Here is a 24,114-nt window from a genome sequence, read left to right as displayed (position 1 = left end):
ACCTCACTGTTCTCTTTTCCTTTATTTCAGTCTAACATGTGCTCGTATCTTTACTTTACGTAGTAAAAAGATATTAATTTAAAAATAATCAAATGATATTAAATTAAAAAATATATGTTTAATGGATGATATTTGAATAAAAAAAGAACTTAAAAAGAAAACCATAATGATGATATGAAGAGTTAATGGCATTTTTGTGTTTTTTAGCAGCATTTAGGTATGGTCAGAGGCAGAGATAGTTGCCTTAAAGAGGTTATTTATTTTACGTGGCAGCCAATGGGAAGAGTCCCACAGGTAACCGTATCTTTCAATTTCACCTAAAACAACGACATCTCCCTCTCTTTAACTTCAATTTTCATCGGCGCCAACTTTAACTCCTCCTTTATCCATTTCATTCACACAACACAAAAATAAAGAAGAAAAAAAGCAGCACCATATGATGATGATGAGCTATGCTTTGGTCTTTGAAGTCAGGGTCTTGTCTGTAATAATAACAACAACAATGCCTTAAACATCACGAAACTCCGGTCCAAACCCCACTCACAGAGGTTTTTGTTTGCAGACCCCGCGAGATTTTGTTTGTTTCAGTTCTGCAAGCTGCCCTTTTTACTGTTGCAGAAGGCAAAGATAGACATCTGAGAGCAAATATGGCCGGTGGAACAATTCCGAACTTCGACTAGTTAGATGTCCTAAATGCCGGTTGGTTCTTCAGGAAGTCCCAGATTTCCCTGTATATAAATGTGGAGGCTGTGATACGATTCTTTTAGGTAACCATCTTGCACCTTTTAATAATTATTTGGGTGATTACGGGTAATATATTGTCAGAATTTTCTTAGTCAATTGATAAAATACACCATAAAGACATGCTGCTCGAATTTGAAACTTCCCAAAGAACAACATTCTCTTTTACCACGAAATAAAATACTGTTGTGAAACCAAACATGGTCTCTTGATTAGTTTCTTGATGTTCATGAAGGTTGAAATGAATATCCTATCAATTTGCTTAACAATTTTCAGCCGTTACCTAGCAGTCTCATAATTTTCATGTATGATTCTTGTATTCTTAGACATTATTTAGCCATAGATTTGGACGTCCATTTCTTCTTGTTACTTGTAGCTAAAAACCGAAAACCGGTGCGGATACCGCATCTAGCTTGCAACACACAATCTGCTGCTGCTGCTGGAGATAATGATCATCACGAGAAGCATCGAATCTGGAATACATCCGGTGATAGTGATTGTAAAAAGCTTGATGAAAATGGATCAAATAAAGGGAAGAAAAATGGAAATGGAGAGGCAAATTTAGACATTTGCAATGAGAATGTAGCAGGAGCAGAGGCAAATGAGGATACCTTGCAGTTACAAGGCAATGACAAGACTGATGGAGGCTCAAGCATTCACAATCCACAAGCTGCAAGAGGAACTAATTCAATTGTTTCGGATAATCTTTTGGAGCAACATCCGAAAACTGAACTTCATGTGTTTGAACGCTTAAGGTCTGTCGATACTTTTGACGATGCAGATTTTGACAGCCCCAGTTCTGGTCTTAGTACTTCTGATGGAGTGGATGATCAGAAATTATATTCATTTAAGAATAGTTGCAGTAAGACTTCTAACTATCTTGTTCCTGAAGAAACAATCCGCCGAAGGGATAAGTTACCGGGCAAAGGTAAGATGAATGGTAATTCTGGTATGCAAGATCCTGCAACAAATCTATCATTAGATTTTTCCAATAAGAAGCACTATGCCGCTCAAAAGTACAGCATGGGGCATCGAGATGAACAGCTAGAACCTGTTATGCATCGTCACTGTCCACCAAGAAGTTCATCAAGACTTGACACAGATGAACGTCCACTTCATATTCCTTTGTCTCAAAAGGCTTACCTGCATGGCTACGAAAGTGCTGGCCCTTCACGTGAATCGCAAGACAAGTTCCCTTTCGATTCAACCTTCTATCCACATAAGAAGATTGAGTGCACTGAGCAAGAAATATGAAAATGTTAGAGTGCTGTCTGAACTGCAAGACCAAATTACCAAAACATGCCATCTCAATGGAAGGCCTTCCACTGATGTACCATGGAGGCAAGACCATTTTGCTACATATTGCTGTCAAGAGTCTCCCGAGGGTGAAAATTTTTATCTTGGACATAATGGAAGACATGGACCGAAAAGCAGCTGGAGCCGGGAAAGTAGATTCGTGCATATGCCTTCCTCAGGTAGTGCAATAAACACCAGATATAGCATTGACGGCTCCTGTTTATGCTGCCATCCTCAAGACTGGCAGCACAGCTCGGAACACTCGCATCCGCCCATCTTTATGCAGAAGCGAGAACTTTGTAGAGCTGGTCATATCGGTTACTATGCCTATAGCTCTTTCCCCTCTAGTCCCCTAAGATATTTAGAGTCTGGTTTTTCTAATCAGAGGTACAGAGATCATGAGCTGAAGCGGTATTTGGGAGAAACATCATTCAGTAGGCGACATCTCCGTCCGACAGCAGGTGGTGCACCTTTTATAGCTGTATTATTGCTTCACACCGTTGCAGTTACCTGCAGATTTTTTACTTTTCAAAAGGAGGTTGCATCAGCTAAGATGCGGTGCTTGTGCAAAGGTACTTAAACTTAAATTTCACTTCTAAAAGGAATGCATATAGTGCCATATGAACTGTTGCTACAGAACCTCCAACGCGTGAGGTTCGATGGCTGCAGCGATGCAATTAATGCAAGGATTTCGACATTAGCATCACGTAGCCTTGGTGTTGTGCAAGAAGATCCTATGTCGATGATTATGGACAGTACTCGTTCTGTAAAGCTGTTCCACTGATGGAGATCCCGTTTCTCATGGCAGTATCGATACTAAAAACGTGTTGCAGCTCTTACAAACAGAGAAAGGAATTTGTTCGAAGCAATCTCAAAGAGAAAATAGAACCTCAAAGGAAGCTTTTGATTCAACTGAACCATTGTCCTCGGAAGTTGAAGAGTTGCCACCAAGAAGTGGAGGTACATCACTTCACCGCCTCATGGGATATTCTTCACCAAGCCACTTGATAGATGGAATTGTATCATCCATATCTGGCTCAACCTCGGTCCATTCCGGTGAAGCATTGGATGACAATTCCAATACTGTGTAATTTTTGTTGCATCGGATAGAAGCTATGTTCTTTATTTTTCTGGCAAGTTGTAACAGTAGAAAAGGCTCATGAATTAGTAAGGCTTTAGGGTATGAGACTCCCCCTTACGCATGGTACATTTGACTTAATTGTTTTTAGAGTTTGCCCCTCAAATATTGAGCTGTTTACTTTTATACTAAAAGGAAATTAAGGGTTCAACTCAGAAGAAATAAAATTACAAGCAGAACGGAGATATCCTTGGCAGTATTGAGCAAGTAAATAACAGAGAGATGGTTACAACTCTGCAAACATAAAATAAATGTTAAATTTACGAAATTAAAAATGGTTGAAATTTCATAAAACTTGGAAAATGAATATGACAAATATGATCGCTATGACTTGCATCCAATCATAACATTCCCAACCCATATCTGACAATTTCCCACAAAAAAGGAAAAATAAACTATTTTCAATTAAACTGCATATAAATATGATGCGTTTGTCGAAAATGATTTTCTGTAATATATCCTGCATTCTTAGGGAACCAATACATCAGTAACACGGAGAATTATAAGATTTTTTTTCCAGCTTTCTCTACAAGCCTGTGCAATATGCAGTGAATATAACTATTAACCATTAAGTAGCCCCATTCTTTGTTCTTTGCATATACATAAAAGAGGGGAATATAAGCAAATAGAATTATCTATCTCAAGTTGTCCCTGTAGTTGCTTCGTCTATTAGACACAATGGTTATCCTTTGGTCCTGAAGCATGTTCATGTTGGGGGCAAGCAACCGTGTATACCGGTCGAAATACAGAAGTTGCTTCATTAGAAGTGCAAACTCCCTTGGAAATCGCAGTCCATATGACTCACTCACCCGAACCTGCAAAGAGCAAAAAAAAAAAAAAAAATAGAAACGACCTATATTAATATCACCATAAACAAGATCCATTATGGTTGACATTACTCTTAAAGGGCTTTTAACAATTCCCCTTTACTTCCACTCTTATTATAACTCAGAAAAATAATCTGTCACCATATGCGGTCAGGATTGGAGCGGTTATTGCCTGATTGAAATGTTAAAAAAGAACCGAGAAATGGACTAAAAGTAGCAACAAGTTATTCATAGACCGGTAGTACAGCAGACATGAAGAAGAGGGGGCGTTATGAGCCGGTCAGTGTATTTGTCTTGCTTTCTTTTCTCAATAAATTTATATGCCAATCTTTAGACATTTTTAGAACATGCCATGTCAACTCTCTCAAAAATACCAGACATGGCAACACTAGAGTCTCTAACAAAAGAGAATTAAAGATCTAAATATAGATGTAATTTAAGTTTCGATATAATAATTGCAGTGTAGCGTTTCCGTATTGGCTTCAAAATCTGGATAATGAACTTCATAGTTCATATATGAAAACAACTTACCACATCAAGAAAGAGTGCATTCATCTGTCGCTCATCGACAATTATATTTGCAGAGACAGCAGTTGCATTTGTATTTGTCCCTCGGGCAGTGGCAACAATTACCTCCGTATCAAGTTCCTGCATGAATAATAAGGAAGCACTAATTTAGGATTTGAACAAGGGAAGCTTGAACAGGAACTTCATAACAAGAGATAATTAGTTAAGGAGTATCTTTCAGTAGATCTTTCAATAAAGATAACCTCATTATTCCTAGACAATAAAAGTTCTTTACTTTCCCACTACAGAACTTTATTTAAATTTACAGTTAAACGGACACAATACCTATAAAATTTATGGTTACTGAGTTTAAGGAAACGGTAATGCTTTAAGTCTCTGATGGTGCATTAATAGCAAAATTCCGGTGGATAAATCATCCATGGGTATTCAACAATAAAGAAGACTTGTTGGTCCAAGGCAATGTAATGTTAGGTCAACGGCAATTTATCTGTTTAAATGGGGGGTTTTGTGATTGTTTCTCTGTGTGTGTGTGATGGGTGCACACGTGGTTCTAAGGATATTGTTTGTTCGCTTTTTCTTGGTAAGCTTTTCGGGTTTCATTTGCTTTCCTGAATAGATGAAAATATCTTTTCCAAGTCTCTTGCAAAGGCCTTAGTATCGACATTCTGATTGGTTGCTCCCATTTCAGTCAAGGCAGATGCCATTGATTCATACTCTTCAGTTGCTATAGAAGCCAAAAATACTTCCATTGCAGCCCATGTCTTTGGTGATATTCGTCCAACAATACCTGTACATTTAAATCACCTAATGAAAAAACATAATATTGTTTTTATGAATGGACAACCGGTTTTGAAAAAAGAAATAAAACATAGTAATCATATAAAATCAACAAGTGCAATTAATGGTGTCTCCTTTAAAATGTAGACTAAACACGACATTGTCAATACAACCATTTTAGGCTGGGTTAATGCTTAAAAGTATGCCAACATATAACAGCTCATTAAACAATGTCTTAACTTATTGCGTGAAATAAACGCATATGATCATGCATGCTCATTTGTTAAGAGCATAAAAACTAAGTATGATCCTTCATCCCAAATTAGTAACTGATGTTCCTTTACCCTATAATAAAAAAAATTATACTATAGTTGAAATAATTAGACACAAAAAGAGAAAAGGAACTTACCAAAATCAAGAAACCCAATGCGACCATCAAACAGTAACCATAAATTGCCTGCATGCACATCAGCATGGAAGGTTTCACAAGCAAGTAAACTACCAAACCTGCACATTTATTCATGTCAACAGCATTTAGTGCTTCAACTACATTCCTGTGACAGGTATACATTCAAATTTCAAAAGTGTGTCGATCATTCTAGTCTTACCAGACATTAAGTGCAGTTATAAGACTATTCTCTGGGCTAGAGACAAGTGAACTTATAGTGTCTAAATCAGTAAGAGGAACTCCATATAGCCTCTCCATGGTCAGAACTCGCCGTGTGCTGCAATGGTTGTACACTCGTGGAGCTGTTGCCTGTCTTGTTAATCCCATGGATTCAAGATATCTCCTGAAGGATTCAATATTTTTAGCCTCCTTATAGAAGTCAACTTCTTCAAGCATTGATTCCCGAATGTCTTTAACAACGGCAACCTACTGAAAGGAAAATATTCTTATAATAAAAGTTTTTGAAATGTCAGAACTTTGAAAGAAGAATGAGTGACAGAAAAAGGATGCAATAAAATATAAAGATATCCCAAGTTTTTGTAGTTTCAGAGATTAATAGCGCACATGCTATTGAGTTAAGACATTGCTAACATCCATGATTTGCTGGTTTGACCCAAAAAATAATAAGTGAAATAATACCTAAGTAGGTAACCTTAACCTCCAATATCTCCCTCACTCCAACTTAAATACATAAAGTAAATGATAGAACAGCGAATATAAATAAATAAAGCAGGAAAGCTCAAAGTTTACAATATCATTTTTACCAGTGAAGCACGACTGAATTCAGGATTTAGGAACTCCAATATTCGAGCTGCTAGATATATGAAGTTCAGGTCTGCCACCAAAATATCCTCAATTCCAGGTTTCAATACCTTTATAACTACATCATCTTGGGAGCCTTTAAGTCTTGCACCATGTACCTAGATACAATAATGTACGGTTCGATTCAATAGCTACAAACAACTGCCATAAAATATAAGTAATTCTGGGGACAAAAAGGCATTAAAGAAAAGATTAAGACCTGTGCTATAGAGGCCGAAGCAATTGGTGTTGGATTAATATATTCATAAACGCTATCAATTGGTCTCCCTAATTCTTGACGTAATATTGATTGAATATCTTCAAATGGAACTTCAGGAGCTTTGTCGAAACATTTTTGGAACTCCTCAACATATTCTGGTGGGAATAGTGTCGGTGCAGATGCTATGAACTGGCAAAATGTAATCTTAGATGAGCAATGGTTACATAACATTTTACACAAAAAGTTTAACCAAAAGATATGAAAACGACAATAGAATCAATTATATTCAGTAAAGGTTAATGCGGAAACTCCTTTCTTTTGGAAATATTACCAAAATTAAGATGACACCACCGGCAACATATCAAAGAAACTGAACAACTGTAACATGGTATCAAAGAGCAACAATACCATATAAGTTCCACCAGGCAGTTTATGATCGGTAAGAATCTTGGGCAGAAAAGACATAAATAAATCATAAAACTCACCTGGCCTAATTTGATATAGGTTGCACCCATACGTTCAAACAATTTCCTTAGGTAAAGCGGTGAAAGCAACCCCAGCTGCAATTGAGATGGTATTCCAGTAGGTTCATTTGTGGACTGCATGAATTTAGAAGAATCAATCAATTAAGGGTTTTTTTAACAGTCTAGAGTGATTACAAGTAGTATCTGTTCAAAAATTTCTTATCCTATTGACATGCATACACCATACGGACGCAGCTACTAGAATCCGGCACCTTTGAAAAGATAGAAGAAAGAAGAGAAGAAATACCCTAGAGACATCAGCAAGCCATTCCCCACCAACACCAACAAATGCTTGAATACCTTGAGCTAGCCTGAAAGCTCCTCGGGGACCAGTGCTTATAGATGTCTGGACAATATCCTCCAACAGTTTAGGTAAGTTCTCAAGGCTACCTGATAACCACATGAACACAAAACTATCAATATCTAACAGCAAGAGAAAGATAAAGGAAATCCAAATCAAAGAGAAAGATAAAGGAGAGTGGTAATTAAAGAGTATAAGAGAATGACGGGTGATTGAATAATGGTGCAGCAAACAAGGGGGAAGACTGGGTACTTACTTTGGAGGCGAGAGGAGAAACGATCTTGTTGAGATGATTGAGAGTACTGGGCAAAAAGAAGGAAAGCCCTGAACTTGGAGGTGGAATTGAAACACCCATTTAGCTTCTTAAAGGAAACAGCAGATCTTGGAGTAGAAGCTTTACTAGGCAGCTGAGGGTGATGATAAAAGGGTAAACGCCCGCTTCTAAATGATGAAACTGCCATTTTAGTTTTGCAGAGAAAAGAAAGAGCGGAGCAGGGGAGGGTGGAAGTTTGGGTTAGAAGCCAGAAAGGGTTATCAACAGACGGCTCTTGCCTTGTTGTAGCGTTTCAAAGATGCATAAAGTATGACACAGCTGTTGCCACGTGGTATGGCAGTTGGTGGACAGTATCAGTAGACTTGTTGAGTCGAATCGGAATGAATGATAGATGTACTGCCAAGGTTGTCGCTTTAGATTTAGTTTTTCTTTTGGCTTAACTATATAGTTTTTTTTTTATCGAAATACCCCAAAAATATTTATCGGGGCATCTTATTATATACGTTATTTATTATTTACATCATGATATTATTTATTATTATAAATTAAATTTACGTGTCGAGTAAATAAATGTCATACAGATAAGTTTTATAAATTTAAAAAACATATCAAATCAAATTAGATGATCAAAACGAAATAAAGATGATTTTAAAAAATTAAATAGTTTGGTGACCAAAATAAAATCACATAAATAAATGAGATAACGATTTCAGTTTTAAGAAATAATTCAATAGAAAATGTATAATTCGGGTAATGGTGTATTTAAACCTTTTTTACCTATATATTGATGTCACAAAATTAAATATTAAAATAATATTATTATGAATTATTAGTAGGATTATTTGTCGGATTAATCACTTTATTTTTATATTTATACATTTTTGCTCATCAAATTTAAAACAATGTATATTTCGGTCACTTGCGTTATTAATTTATTAAATTTTTGTCATATTATCAATTGTTATATTTGGTCAATGAGTCATTCACTTACGTTAGCCTGATAACGTGTCATGTTAATTAAAAGAGGCTACTTTTTAATTTGACCCTTAAACTTTAAATGTAATAATTTTCAAATGAAATATTATTTTAACCTCTACACTTTAAATAAAATATTAATTTAATCACTAAATTCAACCAAAATCTTCCTTCATTGGTTATCACTCACAACATGAATAATTAAATAATATCATATAATATTCACAATGGTTCAAGATGACTATAGCTTTAGTTTATTGCTCGTATTAAACAAAAAAATATATATAAAATAATATTATTTTACTTATACTTTAAAATGAAAAAAATATAAAAAATATAAAAAAAATTACGAAGAAAATGAATTACATTAATTAATAAATATTTCATCTAAAATAAATTAGATGAAACAAACAAACCTTAAGGGTGCGTTTGGTTCACGGAATGTAAAATTATCAGTGTGAATGTAAGATTACCAGGGAATATTGTATTTTGTGTTTGGTTGGCTTAGCAGGAATGTAAGATTACCGTGTTTGGTTAAAGGAATAAAAGATTATTTGAATGTATATTTAACCAAATTATCTTTATTATATATTTGTATAATATTACAAGTTGAAAAATATTTATATATTTTCTTTAAAAAGTTTAAATTCATAATATTTATATAATTTTTTTACAAAATTAAAAATATAAAAAAAATTTAATGAAAGGGTAAAATTTTATTTTAACTCCTGAACTTCATATAAAATTTTAATTATATATATTTTTTTAAAATCTAAAATAATTTAAAGATAATTTTGTAATTTAACATTCGTAGAATTTTTATTATTTAATGACAGAAGAAAAATATTTTTTAAAAAAATAAAAATTTAAGGGCATTTTAGTCCAAAACGTCGTTAATCCAACAATACCTAAAGAAAATGAGGTGATGACATTCCCGATAATATACCCCAAAAAATCCACTACTAGTAATATTTCATTACCGAGAATGAGATTCACGACCTAACCAAACGAAAAAATGTGGATTTCATTCCCATGAGAATCTCATATTCCCGAAAATTTCACATTCCTCATCCAAACACACATAAGAAAGTTGCACTATTTTCGAGGCCCGTATTTAGACACGGTATAGAATTCAGATCCATTAAATCAAAACACCCATAGAGGTCCACGCTTACCACTCTGAACTCCCAACTAAAATGGCAAAACTTAAACCCCAGAACCCCCACCTCCCGCCCCTCAAATCCTCCAACAACCAGTAGAAAGCAATGGCCAGCTCTCTTTCAGATCCTTTCTAACTTTTTTTTCTTTTGTTTCAGCATATTTATCCGCTTCAAGTCTTTGTTTTTCTATCAAAGGAAAGGGTTGCTTCTTTGGATTATACTTAGCACCTTATAATTTTAAGATTTTGGGTGATCTAGTGTCTGGGTTCTTCTAGTTATTCAAGATTGTGCACCTGGTTCTATTTTCAATATTTGGGTGTCATGCTTCTGTGGACTTGTTGATGATGATTCCTTGAAGAAATGTTTTTGGTATCTGGTTATATTTTGTTTGATGAAAGTCGTCTTAGTGTTTTTGTGCATTGGCTGGATTCATGGTTCTGGGATTCTCCGTTTTGTTGAAACGGGTGAAAAGGATTTGGTTACATTGGTGTCTTATGGGTGAGAAGATACTGGAACATGTTACCTCTGCGACCAATTCGCAGAATCTGTCATGCTGCTGCTGTCGCCCCCGCTGCCATTGCGTCGAAAACTAGTACTTCTGTAGCTTGCTCAAAGCAGACACCAAAGGCATTACCTTTACAAGAAAGTGCCCTTTCCAAACTGAAAGCTGAAAGGGACCCTGATAAGCTATTTGCTTTATTCAAGGCTAATGCCCACAATAAAGTTGTCATCGAAAACAAGTTTGTGTTTGAAGATATAGTTGATCGATTAGCTGGGGCACGTCGCTTTGATTACATTGAGCATTTACTCGAGCACCAGAAAACTCTTCCTCAGGGAAGGCGAGAAGGCTTCATTATGAGGATTATAATGTTGTATGGTAAGGCTAGGATGGTAAAGCATGCTATTGATACTTTTTATGATATGCACTTGTATGGATGTAAGAGAACTGTTAAATCTTTCAATGCTGCGCTTATGGTTATGATTCAGACTCATGATATAAGAGCTATCGAGGAGTTTGTTACCAATGCAAAATCAAAATTTGATATTGAATTGGATGCATATACAATCAATATAGTTACCAAAGCATTGTGTGAAATGGATTCCCTGGATAGCGCATATTTGGTCATGGGACAGACGGAAAAGCTGGGAATAAATCCAGATGTTATTACCTACACAACTCTTATATCAGCATCTTATAAGAAAAACCGGTGCGAGATTGGGAATGGGTTGTGGAATCTTATGGTGTATAAGGGGTGCAGACCTAATCTTGCAACTTTTAATGTTAGGGTCCAGTATTTGATTAATAGGAGGCGGGCATGGCAAGCAAATGATACAATGCGTTTAATGCAGAAAACTGGGATAGACCCTGATGAGGTCACATACAATTTGGTAATCAAAGGTTTTTGCCAGGCCGGTTATCTTGAAATGGCTAAAAGGGTTTATTCTTCTCTAGAATGTTGTAGTGAATACAAGATCAATGTTAAGATTTTTCAGACCATGATTCATTATCTCTGCAAGGGAGGGGAGTACAATTTGGCCTATACAAGGTGTAAAGACTGCATGAGCAAGAAATGGTTTCCAAATGTGGATACTATTCATTCATTGCTTCAAGGCCTTGTGAAAAATGGGCAACTGGGTAAGGCTAAGATGATAATGACATTGGTTAGAAGTCGGATACCGCCTTTTTCCTCAACTCAATTGTATTCTTTGCAATTGGTTTTAATGAAGCTTAAATCAGGATGATGACTTGAAAAAGGGCCAGTTTGATTGAAGTATAAACACAGATTAAAAATATTTTGATAATTTCTTTTACTCCATGCAGTTGTAGTTTCACAGAACTAATTGAAGATATAATTTCTTTCTGTTAATATCAAAGCAAGGGCAGTTTCCATTTTCATTTCAATTAATTTGTTGTACCACCTCAATAAGTCCGTGATGAATGAGAATTCTCAAGGAGAATAGAAATAATTCTCGTAAGTCATCATGCGATCTCTTCTCTATCCTTTTTTATTGCCCTTTTTACACATGGAGCTCTTTTGCTTGCAACTTTTATTTCTCTTTGTATAACAAAAGATGGTTGCTAAACTGTTTTGGATTTTTGATTCCATTTTTGTCTGAATGAAGAATGCATCTGAATTGTGGTGTTTGATGATCCATAAACATTATATCTTTGCTTCTTGGAGTTATGCATTTGCTCCTTGTCAACATGAAACTGACAGCCAATTCCTCTTTCTAGATTTTAGACTACAAGAACCATTATTTTTGTCTTCTATGCCTCTGCTAATGCACTTTTCATATTAAGCTTGGTTCTTAATAGGCAAATAATATCCTGCTCAGAACATGATAATTACCTTAGAAAATTCCAAGTTCTGATTTGTCGATACTTTGATTCTTAGGTGTTGACTTTAGTAAATATTTCAGCTTTAATGATGAAGAATGGCCATGGAAATAAGGAAGACTCTTCCAAATTAGTTATCGGCCAGATGCCAGACCTGTGAGTATCATGCTTTTATCATTTTGTTTTATGTGGCAGGTTCTTATGGTGTACCACTCTTTACTAAAGAAAGATCCATAATGCAATAACGAAGATTTTATTTGTATTTCTCTTGCAAGCTTATTGTGATACACATTTTGTATTGTTCAGAGGATTAGGTGCACGCTATGATGCATTCTTAATCGACGTCTTCTGTTGCCTGCTATATTATTAAACATTTGAGATTGGTTTCTTCCATTTATGTGCATTTCAAGGCTCTAAGAAGGGTTCTTTATTAGGAGAATAACTACAGGGTTCATCCTACTAATTTTTCAAAAAAGAGACTGCAAGACTGGAAAACATCTGGGATCTGTTTCAGTCCTGCTCTGCGCCTCCAGTGAAACTCGGTCCTTAAAAGACGAAAAAGATAAGGCATGTTGTGGTTCAAGCCTAAACCACTGTCGCAATTGTTTTTTTTTAATGGGGGTTTGGGGAAGGAGTTTTCTAGCTTTTCTGAATCTTTTATAGAGATTAGGAAGAGCATTCTGACTATGATTATCAGAACGGCGGGTTTTCTTTTTAATAAGAAAAAAGTGGAAGATCTGAGGAGCTTGTTCTTTTTATGCTTTAATGGATTCTTTCACGAACGAAACTTTTATCTTTTGTTTCTCCTTTTATCTTTCTGAAATAATCCTGCATTGTTCTTTACTTGAAAAAAGAAAAAGGGTTCTGAAAGATTGATGAATATCTGTCTTGTTCCACATCTCACTTAGACTTGAGTAGGAGCTGGGATACCAGTATTTGTGTTGTACATAGGCATGATCAGTTAAGTGTTTTTTTAGGCAAACTATGTATCTTTTCCATTTTAGGCGTTTAAATTTGTTTTTTGTCAAAGTAGATGTCTAGTGTTTCCGATATTATTATTTTAAAGGTGCGTTTGGTTCACGGAATGGAAGATTACCAGTGGGAATAAAATATTACCAGAGAATAAGATTACTGGGAATGTTGTATTTTGTGTTTGGTTGGTTTAGTAGGAATGTAAGATTACCGTATTTGTTTAAAAGAATAAAAAAGTATTAAAATGTATATTTGACCAAATTGTCCTTATTATATATTTGTATAATATTACAAATTGTAAAATATTTATATATTTTCTTTAAAAAATTAAATTCATAATATTTATATAATTTTTTTACAAATTAAAAATATAAAAAAAGTTTAATGAAAGGGTAAAAAAATATTTAATCTCTGACTTCATATAAAATTTTAATTATAGATTTTTTTTGTAAATCTAAAATAATTTAAGGATAAATTTGTAATTTAACCTTCGTAGAATTTTTATTATTTAATTACAGGAGATGGATATTTTTGAAAAAAAATAAAAATTTAAGAGTATTTTAGTCCAAAAAGTCGGTAATATTACAATACCTAAGGGAAGGGAGGTAATGACATTCTCAGTAATATACCCTAAAAAATCTACTATTGGTAATAAAACATTATCGGGAATGAGATTCCCGGCCAACCAAACATGGGAATGTGGGATTCCCATCCCATGGGAATCCCACAATCCTTGAACCAAACACCCCCTGAATGTATAATTTGTAACCTACATTAAAAAAACCGTTATCAATTTATATCTTGACATGTGGCATTGATTATAATTTCTTATTATTTTTTAAAAAATTAAAAATGTTTATTTTAACAAAACAACTCATTTTTTTTTCTAGAAAAAATGAACTCTAAAAATTTCAAAATCTCAATTATCGCCATCGCCCACTCATTGATGTCCTTGTCGCTTCAATTATCTAAATCCCTAAAATTGTAATACCTACAAAAAAAATCATAATGCTCAAATCTCTCATCTCTTCTCCTTCAGCCTCCCCTTTTCCTCTTTCCCCTCCGTCGAAAACTTGTCGCCAACGACGATAAGGGCATTCCGACAAATCCAAATCCAGTTGGAGAACATACCATGTTGCTATGGCCATGCCATTCCAAATGGATACAGAAACATGGAAAAGCGTACAACGTTTTGGGAATTGCCAAGCAGTGTGATTGTTAGGCCCCACGCGTGGGTGAGAAATAGCATTCATCCATTAATTGGAGGAAGAAGGATGCAGTAGCTGCCGTCAAAGATCATGTCATAGTCGTTGACGGCGAGTTTACACGGAGGAAGAAGGGACGATTGGAGGAGGAAAACATTAGAATTTGGGTATTTCGATTTTAGGAGATTTGATTTTTTATTTTTGAGATTTTCAAGAAATTTGAGATCTTCCGGGAAAAAAAACAGATTTTTTATAAAATTTAAAATAAATTTTTTTAAAAATTATAAATTCATCATGTGTCATATTTTGAACAGAGGACGGTGTTCTTTTAACAATCCCAACCGAATAAACACCTACCACCTAAAATGGTAATATTAAAAATATTAGAAAACTATTTTGATTTTAAAAAAAAATTAAGCGCCGTGAAAAAAGGCATAATTTGAACCGTAATATTTTAATAAGCATTCTTTAACGTGTATGGATGATCATATCCCAAAAGGCCAAAACTGTCTTAGCTTTCTCATGTGCTGCGGAGGATGAATTATATTCCAATACTCGTGTCGTGTGAGGCGTAGGTCAAATACGAATGAAGAAGTTGGAAGAGTAGTTCTTGTTTGATTAGCTTCCCAGACATGTTACTAAGATATAGTGCTGAATAATAAATTTGAGAAAATCAAAAAATTGATCCAAAGTAAATTACGTGGTTCAATTCGTTTCAAATTTTTACTAAATCCGCACTTTTACTCCTGCAAATTTTGAAAAATATATTTCACTGCAATTCATATCTATCCCATATCAATGGCACAGCTATGGTAAACAATAAGGTAATATTGATCGCTTGGCAGAGCATCAAGTTTAATTCCATGGTTGACACCATGAAAAAAGAAAAAGCTTTAAACATTCTCCCGCAAACTACGTAGTTCATAACTGGATGGGTCTCTATTGACTCTCCTACATACACGATTTATAGCAATCAAAAACGGATTGGATTGGTCTCCGTTGACTAGGACTCTGCTGCATATAAAGAGAATAGGAATAATTAAAGCATGTCCAAGCATTGATACTTCCATAACGAAGAAGGACAACTGCAAATGGCAAGTTCAGGATAGAGAGATCTAAGGGAGATACCTTTCAAGCTTCTGTCGCTTTAGGGGAATTTTCGGGTGTCTTCACAACAGTGACAGAGCTACCCTTGTGTACCATTACAGCAACACGGAACTCTTCGACTATGGAAGCATCCTTGAACTTCAATGCAAACGTAGACAGCCCTTCTTTCTCTTCCCCAGTACTATTCATGCAAGCAAAAGTGATACCTTTCTTGTCCATATTTGTCAGCTTCATATCCGGGTAAAGACTTGCATTTAGAATCAATCTATAATTTCCTCTAGCTCTCATGAGCAACCTTGCTCTTTCAGCCCCAGTTGTTGAGACATTCACCTTAAGTTCTCCCTTCCCACGCTCTTTCCAGCCTCCATCTATAAATTCAAACAGTGCTGAATCAGCAGAGAATACAACTTTCTCATTCTCTTCTCCCGTCTCAACCGGAACCTCCTGCATGGCAGGAAAACCACTTCCCTCACTCTTGGAAACAATTGAGGTCCCTGATGCGTTGAAGAGGGAAGAGTTCCCATTTGCAGAAAGACCAAAACCAAATGAACCTGTACCACCATCCTTTGTAGTAGATCCAAAGGAAAATGAAGAAGTAGAAAATCCAGTGCCGGCTAGTCCTGTGAAGGCATTCTGGCTACTAGAAAGCTGTTGGAATGAACTCAACGATGCACCTTCTGCAGCTGAATCTGCACTTTCACTATTATCTTTGTTATCAGCATTTGAAGTCTTGTCATCTTTCTTATCTTCATCCTTGGTCTCAACAACTCCAGTCGGTTTTTCATCATTGGCCTCCTTTTGAGTTTCTTCTTTTACAACATCACTGGTCTTATCCTCAGCACTTTCCTTATCAGCAAGGGTATCTGAAACTGGCTCATCCTTCTTACTTTGCAACTGCTTAATATTCTCACTTGCATGCTCAGACCCTGTTTCATCAGTTTTTTTCTCTGACAGATGATTATTTCCATCTTCACTCTTTTCAGATTTGTTAATGTCGTTTTCATCAGAAACCTCTTTCTCACTGGAAATTGGTGCAGCAGCTGTAACCTGAGTGGTGGTTGTGCCAGATTCATGGGCTGCACTAGGTGCAGCAGGAGCAACAGTTTGTCCAGAAGGGGGAACTAAGCGAATCCCAGAAAAAGGATTGGGTGAGGCAGTAGAAGTTTGATTTCTGCGAACTTTGACTATTCGTCTGTTTGCCAAAACTTCTTCACTAGCCCTCTTAAATGTTCCAGTCTCTTGTTCAGAAGAATCTTCTTCATCATCAAGCCCAGGGTTATCCCGAGAAATCTCTCTTCCAGCAGCCCTCTTCTTTGAAGGTGGAAGGGCATTTTCTGCATCCCCCATTGCAGCAAGAAGCCAATAAACTAAAACTTGAGGATTTTTTTTGTTCAAGCTAGGATATCTGAAGATCGTCAGAAATGTTAGATCCAACGAAATTATCAGAAAACAAATTTTAGTTTCTCACTATACCATAAAAGTGGACAGCGAGAAATGTGAAGGAACGGTTGCAAGAGCATGGAACATTAGTTCACCTAAAATTATGTGACAGCTACAGATATTTACCAATACATAGACAAAATATACCCAGATTTCAGTAAAAATCTCGTTAAAACATATGAATGGAGCATAGTCCATCAATCAATCACAATAAAACAGAACACTGAGACAAGCATATATTCAAAAATTAATACCCACTGCCCACCACTTATGTCATTTTCTGCATTTCACTTTTTTATTATTCAGCTTATAATTAAGAATTACAATTTCCCTCAAACTACTTATTATCTATAAAACAGCCAAAATATATAAAAGAAAATGGAAAAGAAAACATGATAGAATCCATATGATAATAATCAAAGGAACATGTAAAAAAGAATCAAACAATGAATATTGAAGTTTAAAAGCAGAAGTTGGCCAACCAGCACCGGTATCAGCACATTCGAAGATTTAACACGAAATCAAACAGAAAAATATGTAATGGAAGATCCAATAACATAACCTAACAATTTAAATTTGGGGGGGGGGAGCCCTTTACATTATCATATAAACATACTTTTTGGGGTTAAAAAAAGGGAGAAACCCGATTTTCTAGGGGTTTAACATAAAACAGATGCAACCTTAAGAATAATTTTCCCAGTTTAAACATCAAACGCAATATAGAAATGACACTCTTTCAGCTAAAGCAGAGAAAATAAAAAATAGAAGGGTTAACTTCTTCCTATATTATAACTATTTCCTTTCGTTTACAAAAGCTACCATAACATTAATCTGACGTTTTCCATAACATGAGTATTCAATAATATCTCAAAAAAAAAACCCAAACAAACTAGGTAGACCTCATTTCGTAAGCAAAATATAATTATAAAAAGCAGAAATCACAAAAAAAACCAAACATAAATGTAAAAGAAATTGAAGATTTAGATAAAAAAGAAGAAGAGAGAATGGATTGGCGACTTACAAAAAGAGCAGAGGCAAAACCCTAGTGAGAGAGAGAGAGAGACGAGAGAGATCCGAAGGAGATTTTTAAAATATAAATTATGAAATGAAATATATAATGAGGTTGGATATGGAAATGCCATCGTCCTTCCTACCCCAGAGTTTTTATAATTATTTTTCCCTTTTTTGTTTTTAAATTTATCAACAAAAAAAATACACCTTTTCATTTTATATCACTATATTAATTTATCATTATTGGATTTTATCATTATGTCTGATTTTAATATTTCCTTTATATTTATTTTTGTTAAATCTAAGATTAATAAAATGTAATATATGTTCAAAGACTCTCAATCAATTGATAATAAACGTTTATATTTTATTATAACTCAAACTCAAAATTTCTAAGGATAATAGTAAATCTTTTAATATTTTCTTAATTATTTTTTTATTTACTACAAAAAAATATATTTAACTATTTTTTGCATTCTAACATATCGAAGGAATTGTTGTATAAATAAATAAAATATATAAATAATTATTAAATTATATTTTAATATTTTTAATTATATATATTTGACCAACAAAATTTATTATTGAATTTTTAAAAATTATAAAATAAATATTAAACTTTTAATTTTATTATAAAATGAACATTAGCTTGTTTACTACATTTAAAAGTAATATAATATTTACATTAATAAATAATATCTCATTTTATCCCTTAATTATACTTAAAATTTTATTTTAATATTTTGTAATATTTTGAAATAATAATTTAATTTTTAAATATTTACAAATTTATAAGATATTTGTAAAACTGTAAATTATTTTTTACAATTATGATTTATGAAAAAATTCTCAAATTTATAATTTTGAAAAAAGTTTACATAAATCATAATTTTAAAAAAAATCTTTCATTACTTACACTCATGTCCTCCCTTTAACTTATAATAATGTTTAATGATGAATATTATATTTCTTGTGACAATAATTTTAAAAATAAAAATAATTTTCTAAAATTGCTATTTAGAAATATTGAAAATATTAAAATAAAATTTTCTAGGGACAAAATAAAATATTATCTATTGATTCAATATATTATCTTATCCCTTTAATAATGTTTAATGACAACTAATGGCGCGATATTCATTTTATAACAAAATAAAAAATAATAATATTTATTTTCTGGTTTTGAAACTCAAATTATATTCTAGAAGATTTAATTAATTTCGAACCATATACTAACTACATATAACACATTATATTATACCACGCTAATATACATATCACACATTCATAACTAACTTGAAACATACTTATATGAACGAATAGAAAATAAAACATATTAAAGACTATTATTTTTTTAGCTTTTCAATTTAGTCCTTATTTAAGATTTTGGGGCATTATATCAAGCGGTTTGTATGGTTCCTAAGTAAGAGAAATTGACTCGACGCAATCCCCTTAATCTCCTCAGTATAATCTTCTCGATTTCTCATCATGATAAGATTAGCTTTCATAATCTTTCTCTCACTGATTTCAGTTGTCTTCTCTACAATGTAATTCATGGTTGAGTCTTCCATGAAGCTGAAATGTCATCCACTGCTTCCCCAACTGTGAGATACAATGAATTCGTTCCAAATGAATCTAAGATATGCGATTGATGCATTTTCTCCATCACACTTCCCACAGGATTTACCAAGATTAGCTTCATTAATGGAATATTTAACCATATCAGCTTCTCAAAAGCTAAACGAAGATCGAAAAATTCATTGGGTGATTTACCTGAAGTGATCTTTTGTCCAGCATCTTCTTTAGTTCGCATACCATGTCGATCCCACTTGTATCTATGGCTGTCACAGCTGAGAATATTGCATTACTGTTAGCTAAATACAGTAGGAAATTCATATAAACCCATATGATATATGATGTTTATGTTCCGTTTGCGATTTTTTTCTTGATTTATTGACAACGTACATACACTCTGCAGGTGTAACTGTTCGAATATGAATCCTTTAAAGAAGGGTTTATGGAGAAACTTACCAGTCATGTCAATAATGATACATTTCAAAGTGCTTCCATGGTTTGCGTTAATGCTTTTTTCCTCCTCTTGAACCCATCTTAGCATCCTTTAAACAAACAAAACTAGCATTCAGTCAGGCAAGCCATTTGCCTTGCTCTACAAGAAATCTGCTAAAATATGAAACGAATTGAGGAAATTACCTTTCTTGCAGATAAGTTGAATTTGCAAAGTATATTGGAGATTCAATGGCTACTATGAGAAACGAAGGAACCCTTGAAGCTTCTCTGTACCGGTTGAGGCTTTGGTATATGTGTGTTCCTGGAATGTTCCCCAATATTACAGTGTTTGGCCTGGTTACATGCAACATGATCTTGAATACCGACACTCCCACCTGCAATTTTCAGGCCGAATCATTGTGAAATTATTGGTAAACTAGGAGAAGAGAAGAGAAGAAAGCAAAAGACTTACTGCAATGGAAAGTCCCAGAGGAACGGAAACGAAAAGAACCCCAAAGAAGGAACAGATACAGGCCAAGAAATCGAGTTTGTCGGTTTTCCACAATTTGTAAGCAGCCTCATAATCAATGAGCCCTATCACTGCTGTTATGATGATGGTTGCTAAGATCACATTCGGGGTGTAATAAAAGAGTGGCATCAGAAACAGCAGAGTCACCACCACCGCTGTCGCTAATACGATGTTCGAGACCGCCGTTTGTGCACCAGCATTGCAGTTTACTGCAGATCGAGAAAACGATCCTGTTGTAACATAACATGAAGTGCAAGAACCAGCCATGTTCATGAGACCGATAGCCATCATTTCCTTGTTTCCATCAACTTGATAGTTCTTTAGAGAAGCAAATGTCCTTCCCACTGCAATCCCTTCCTGCAAAAGTGTTTATACAAATCAGTATTATGTTACTCCGACTCTTCATTTTTTAGCGTATTAACGTTTAGCATTATCATTCAATGCATTAGCGGACATAGGTACAAGATATAATCCTCCGAATACATAAAAAACTTTGAAAATTTTTCGAATATACCGGTGGAAGTGCTGGTAAACTTACAGTAAGGGATAGTATCCCAGTGACAATGCCAGTTTTGATAGCTAAATCCAGATATGGGCCATTAAAGTATATCATGTTGGATGAAGATGGATTCAAACCTTCCTGCAAGTGGCCAATCTGTGAAAGAAAATAGATAGATTTGGTGAACATGTTTCTAAAAGATGTTATTATATATATATATATATAAAGTAGAATCATAGTATAAGTTCTTACAATTGAGATTCCATGAGCTTTTGATTTAATGCAGAAGATCAACAGGGTTGAGAGAATCACTGATGTTAATGGGGCAGCTGCTGATATCCAGAAAAGCTTCGGCTTCTTCATGCTCTGCATCATGTGTTTCAAACATCAAAACTTTAAAGAGCTAACAATGGAGACGACCCAAACCGGATTCTATCGATTCGGATCCGTTCGGTTTTGTTGGTAAAATAGAGGTACTTACAATATGCCTTGTTGTCAACAGAAACAACAGGAAGCTGAATCCAATTACAATAGTTTCCCAGGACCACTGCATAAAAATTCAACCAATATTTTTACCACATTGCACATTTCTTCCAGAGTAAAACTTAATCTTTGGAAATTCGAGTACGAGTGTCGGATATTAGTTCGTGTCGAACTTAAGTATTCAATTTTATTCTAGGATTCATGTATTTAAAGAGTCCTTAAGGATCATATTCCGTACTCGTATCCAAATACGAGTCTGATACAAATTTCGGACACAAGTAGTTCAAAAATATGACAAGTTAAAGCAACATTGATGAAGACACTCACTTACCTCTTCTCTGTGGTGAAATACAGATTTCAAAACAGGAATCAATTGCATTTTGGAAGTGAAATGAACAATTCCAAGCAGTCCCTTGAGCTGCTGTAATGACACAATGACAGCAGCACCAGCCATGAATCCAACAAGGGTCGCCTTGGACAGAAAATCAATCACAAACCCCAATCTGTAAACCATAAATCCGAATCCATTAAAACACTAATTCAGTATAACGTCGGATTCCGGTCGAATACAAATAAAAGATTACCTTAAAACCCCCAAAGATGCCTGAAATAAACCAGCAAAGAAAGTGGCAGTGAAAGCCAGTTTAAGGTAAAGAATAGGGTCATCAACAGGAGACACATTTTCACTCAACATTGTGCCCATTACTAAGGATGCAATGGACACTGGACCAACAGCAAGATGTTTAGAACTCCCCAGGACTGAATAAATCAATGGTGGAACAAAGCTTGAATCTGCATGAAATTAATGGCAACTTAATTTTTTCTTTGCATTTATCCATTCCACTAAATGATAATCGTTTTTGTTCGGATACTAACATAATCCCACGATAGGTGGCAAATTCGCAAGTTTTGCATAACTGATTCCCTGCACTCCAAAAAAAAAATGATCACCTTACCAGGAGTATTTTTTTAAAAAAATTGTTTCTTTTTAAAAGAATGAATGATTTAGTAAAAGGTAAATTGTAAAAAAAAAACTCTAAAAGTTTGATTAAATAATCATTTTATAACATTTTAGCCATAACGTTTCATTTTGGGTGAAAAGACCCATATATAGATGGAAATTGTTACTTAACAAACAATTAACGCTCTAAAACATGAGTCTTTTTACCATAAAATAAAACGTTGAAACCAAAATGCTCAAGAAAAAAAGAGCCAATGATTATTTGATCCAATGTTAGGGACCTTTTTATTCTAAAATGAAACGTTAAGTTAAAATGTTAAAAAAATTAAAATGATCATTTTAATAAATATTGAGGGTTAATTTTAATATTATACGTTATTAAAAATAATAATCTTGATCGGAAACATGACTGATTTAACATAATATCAGCTACAACAAGACAGTGAATTTCACATGACGATGGACTATTTGAGAATAAATATCATATTCAGACACAACCAACATGATTTTTTGTTTTTTTTAAGACATAGAATATTTCAATAAGAAAAACAAATTCATAGTATTATTAAAATCTATACAAACAAAACTCCAGTTCACGCAAGTTACACTTACTCATTTCACTGATGATTTTTTAAAGATTAGCCACTCTAATGATCCAAAAGAATGTGGAATATATTCAGAAACTTGTCCATTATTTTTCCATTTATTTGATTAAACCCGTGAAAGAGACTATGTTACTCGAATTCGAACGTAAACACGAGTATATATCCGTTATAAATGATGGATCGTACCTTGAACTTATATTTAAATAGCATAATGTCAAAAAATGACTTTAATGTTTAACTAAATAGTTATTTTAGTCTTTAGTTTTTTTGGAGTATTTTGACCCCCAACGTTTCATTTTAGGATAAAAAAGTCCTAACTTTTGACTAAATGGTTACTTTACCCCTTATTCTTTCTTTTTGGAGCACTTTGATCTCAAATGTTTCATTTTATGGTCAAAAAGCTCTAATTCTGTATCATTGACAGTTTGTTGACTAATAATTTCTATGTAAAAGAGTCTTTTTATTTCAAAATGAAACATCGGACTAAAATATTCTAGAAAAAATAATAGGGGCCAAAGTGACTAATACTTATTTAAATATAGGTATAGTTTAAGAAAAATGAAAATTTGGGGCAACAAACAAATCGTGATATAGGGTTCATGAGTTACCTGTGGGATTGCAAGGCTAGCAATGGTGAGACCAGAAATGATATCAGACATAAACAGCTTGAGATCATAGTGAGAGCCCCACTGTAGTATTGGGAACAAACACTCAAGTCCCAAAACCAGTTTCTTATGCCATGTTTGGCCCTTGAATCTGTAGAGAGGATCATCGGGGAAAAATATCTCAGACAGACTGTGTTTTAGCTTCTGGAAAGTAGATTTCTTTGGAGGCAGGCAAACATGGTGTATCTCCATTGTTGCCTCAGCTGCTACTGAAACCTCCACAGTTGTTGCAGTTCCACCATTGTTAGGGAAACCTTCAATGCTGTTAGAATTTACACCCAT

At 34.3% G+C, this 24,114-nt stretch overlaps 4 protein-coding genes across 5 annotated transcripts; 1 reads left to right on the top strand and 3 right to left on the bottom strand.

Annotated features, from left to right (window-relative positions):
• Positions 1–3,675: 3,675 nt before the first annotated feature.
• LOC120217916 (uncharacterized aarF domain-containing protein kinase At5g05200, chloroplastic-like) lies at positions 3,676–8,136 on the bottom strand. Its single transcript, XM_039214940.1, has 10 exons — positions 7,858–8,136; positions 7,548–7,690; positions 7,262–7,375; positions 6,777–6,965; positions 6,520–6,675; positions 5,916–6,181; positions 5,717–5,814; positions 5,139–5,317; positions 4,534–4,650; positions 3,676–3,990 (listed from the first exon to the last, which is right to left on the bottom strand). The coding sequence occupies exons 1-10, from the start codon at positions 8,060–8,062 to the stop codon at positions 3,811–3,813; spliced, it is 1,647 nt and encodes a 548-aa protein (XP_039070871.1). The 5' UTR covers positions 8,063–8,136; the 3' UTR covers positions 3,676–3,810.
• A 1,893-nt stretch (positions 8,137–10,029) lies between these two features.
• On the top strand, positions 10,030–11,956 carry LOC120217965 (pentatricopeptide repeat-containing protein At1g80150, mitochondrial-like). The gene has a single exon (XM_039214993.1). It carries the CDS (start codon positions 10,527–10,529, stop codon positions 11,751–11,753), a length of 1,227 nt encoding a protein of 408 aa, XP_039070924.1. The 5' UTR covers positions 10,030–10,526; the 3' UTR covers positions 11,754–11,956.
• Positions 11,957–15,335: 3,379 nt separating this feature from the next.
• On the bottom strand, positions 15,336–18,132 carry LOC120217915 (nuclear pore complex protein NUP50A-like). 2 transcript variants are annotated; one of them, XM_039214939.1, is made up of 3 exons: positions 18,096–18,132; positions 15,654–17,038; positions 15,336–15,539 (listed from the first exon to the last, which is right to left on the bottom strand). In XM_039214939.1, the coding sequence occupies exon 2, from the start codon at positions 16,977–16,979 to the stop codon at positions 15,657–15,659; it is 1,323 nt and encodes a 440-aa protein (XP_039070870.1). In that variant the 5' UTR covers positions 16,980–17,038; positions 18,096–18,132; the 3' UTR covers positions 15,336–15,539; positions 15,654–15,656. The 2 variants fall into 2 exon arrangements, with proteins under 2 accessions (XP_039070870.1, XP_039070869.1); XM_039214938.1 differs by having other exon boundaries at positions 15,336–15,536.
• Positions 18,133–20,290: 2,158 nt separating this feature from the next.
• On the bottom strand, positions 20,291–24,114 carry LOC120217860 (probable sulfate transporter 3.4). The gene is made up of 9 exons (XM_039214887.1): positions 23,776–24,114; positions 22,478–22,526; positions 22,186–22,393; positions 21,933–22,104; positions 21,600–21,665; positions 21,371–21,484; positions 21,158–21,274; positions 20,563–20,976; positions 20,291–20,485 (listed from the first exon to the last, which is right to left on the bottom strand). Exons 1-9 carry the CDS (start codon positions 24,112–24,114, stop codon positions 20,291–20,293), a joined length of 1,674 nt encoding a protein of 557 aa, XP_039070818.1.

This window comes from Hibiscus syriacus, unplaced genomic scaffold (assembly GCF_006381635.1).
Source record: "Hibiscus syriacus cultivar Baekdansim isolate YM2019G1 unplaced genomic scaffold, ASM638163v2 tig00110194_pilon, whole genome shotgun sequence".
NCBI classification, from domain to species: domain Eukaryota; kingdom Viridiplantae; phylum Streptophyta; class Magnoliopsida; order Malvales; family Malvaceae; genus Hibiscus; species Hibiscus syriacus.
The sequence above is the reverse complement of the archived record's forward strand: the minus strand, read 5'-3'. Positions and strand labels throughout refer to the sequence as shown.

Coding starts and splice junctions, on each gene's coding strand:
- LOC120217915 (XM_039214939.1), bottom strand. CDS start 16,979: ATGGGGGATGCAGAAAATGCCCTTCCACCTTCAAAGAAGAGGGCTGCT.
- LOC120217916 (XM_039214940.1), bottom strand. CDS start 8,062: ATGGCAGTTTCATCATTTAGAAGCGGGCGTTTACCCTTTTATCATCAC. Junction 7,691..7,857: donor TTTCTCCTCTCGCCTCCAAA/GTAAGTACCCAG, acceptor TGTGGTTATCAG/GTAGCCTTGAGAACTTACCT. Junction 6,966..7,261: donor CCTATATCAAATTAGGCCAG/GTGAGTTTTATG, acceptor ACATTTTGCCAG/TTCATAGCATCTGCACCGAC.
- LOC120217860 (XM_039214887.1), bottom strand. CDS start 24,114: ATGGGTGTAAATTCTAACAGCATTGAAGGTTTCCCTAACAATGGTGGA. Junction 22,527..23,775: donor CTAGCCTTGCAATCCCACAG/GTAACTCATGAA, acceptor TTTGGAGTGCAG/GGAATCAGTTATGCAAAACT. Junction 22,105..22,185: donor GCATCTTTGGGGGTTTTAAG/GTAATCTTTTAT, acceptor TATGGTTTACAG/ATTGGGGTTTGTGATTGATT.
- LOC120217965 (XM_039214993.1), top strand. CDS start 10,527: ATGTTACCTCTGCGACCAATTCGCAGAATCTGTCATGCTGCTGCTGTC.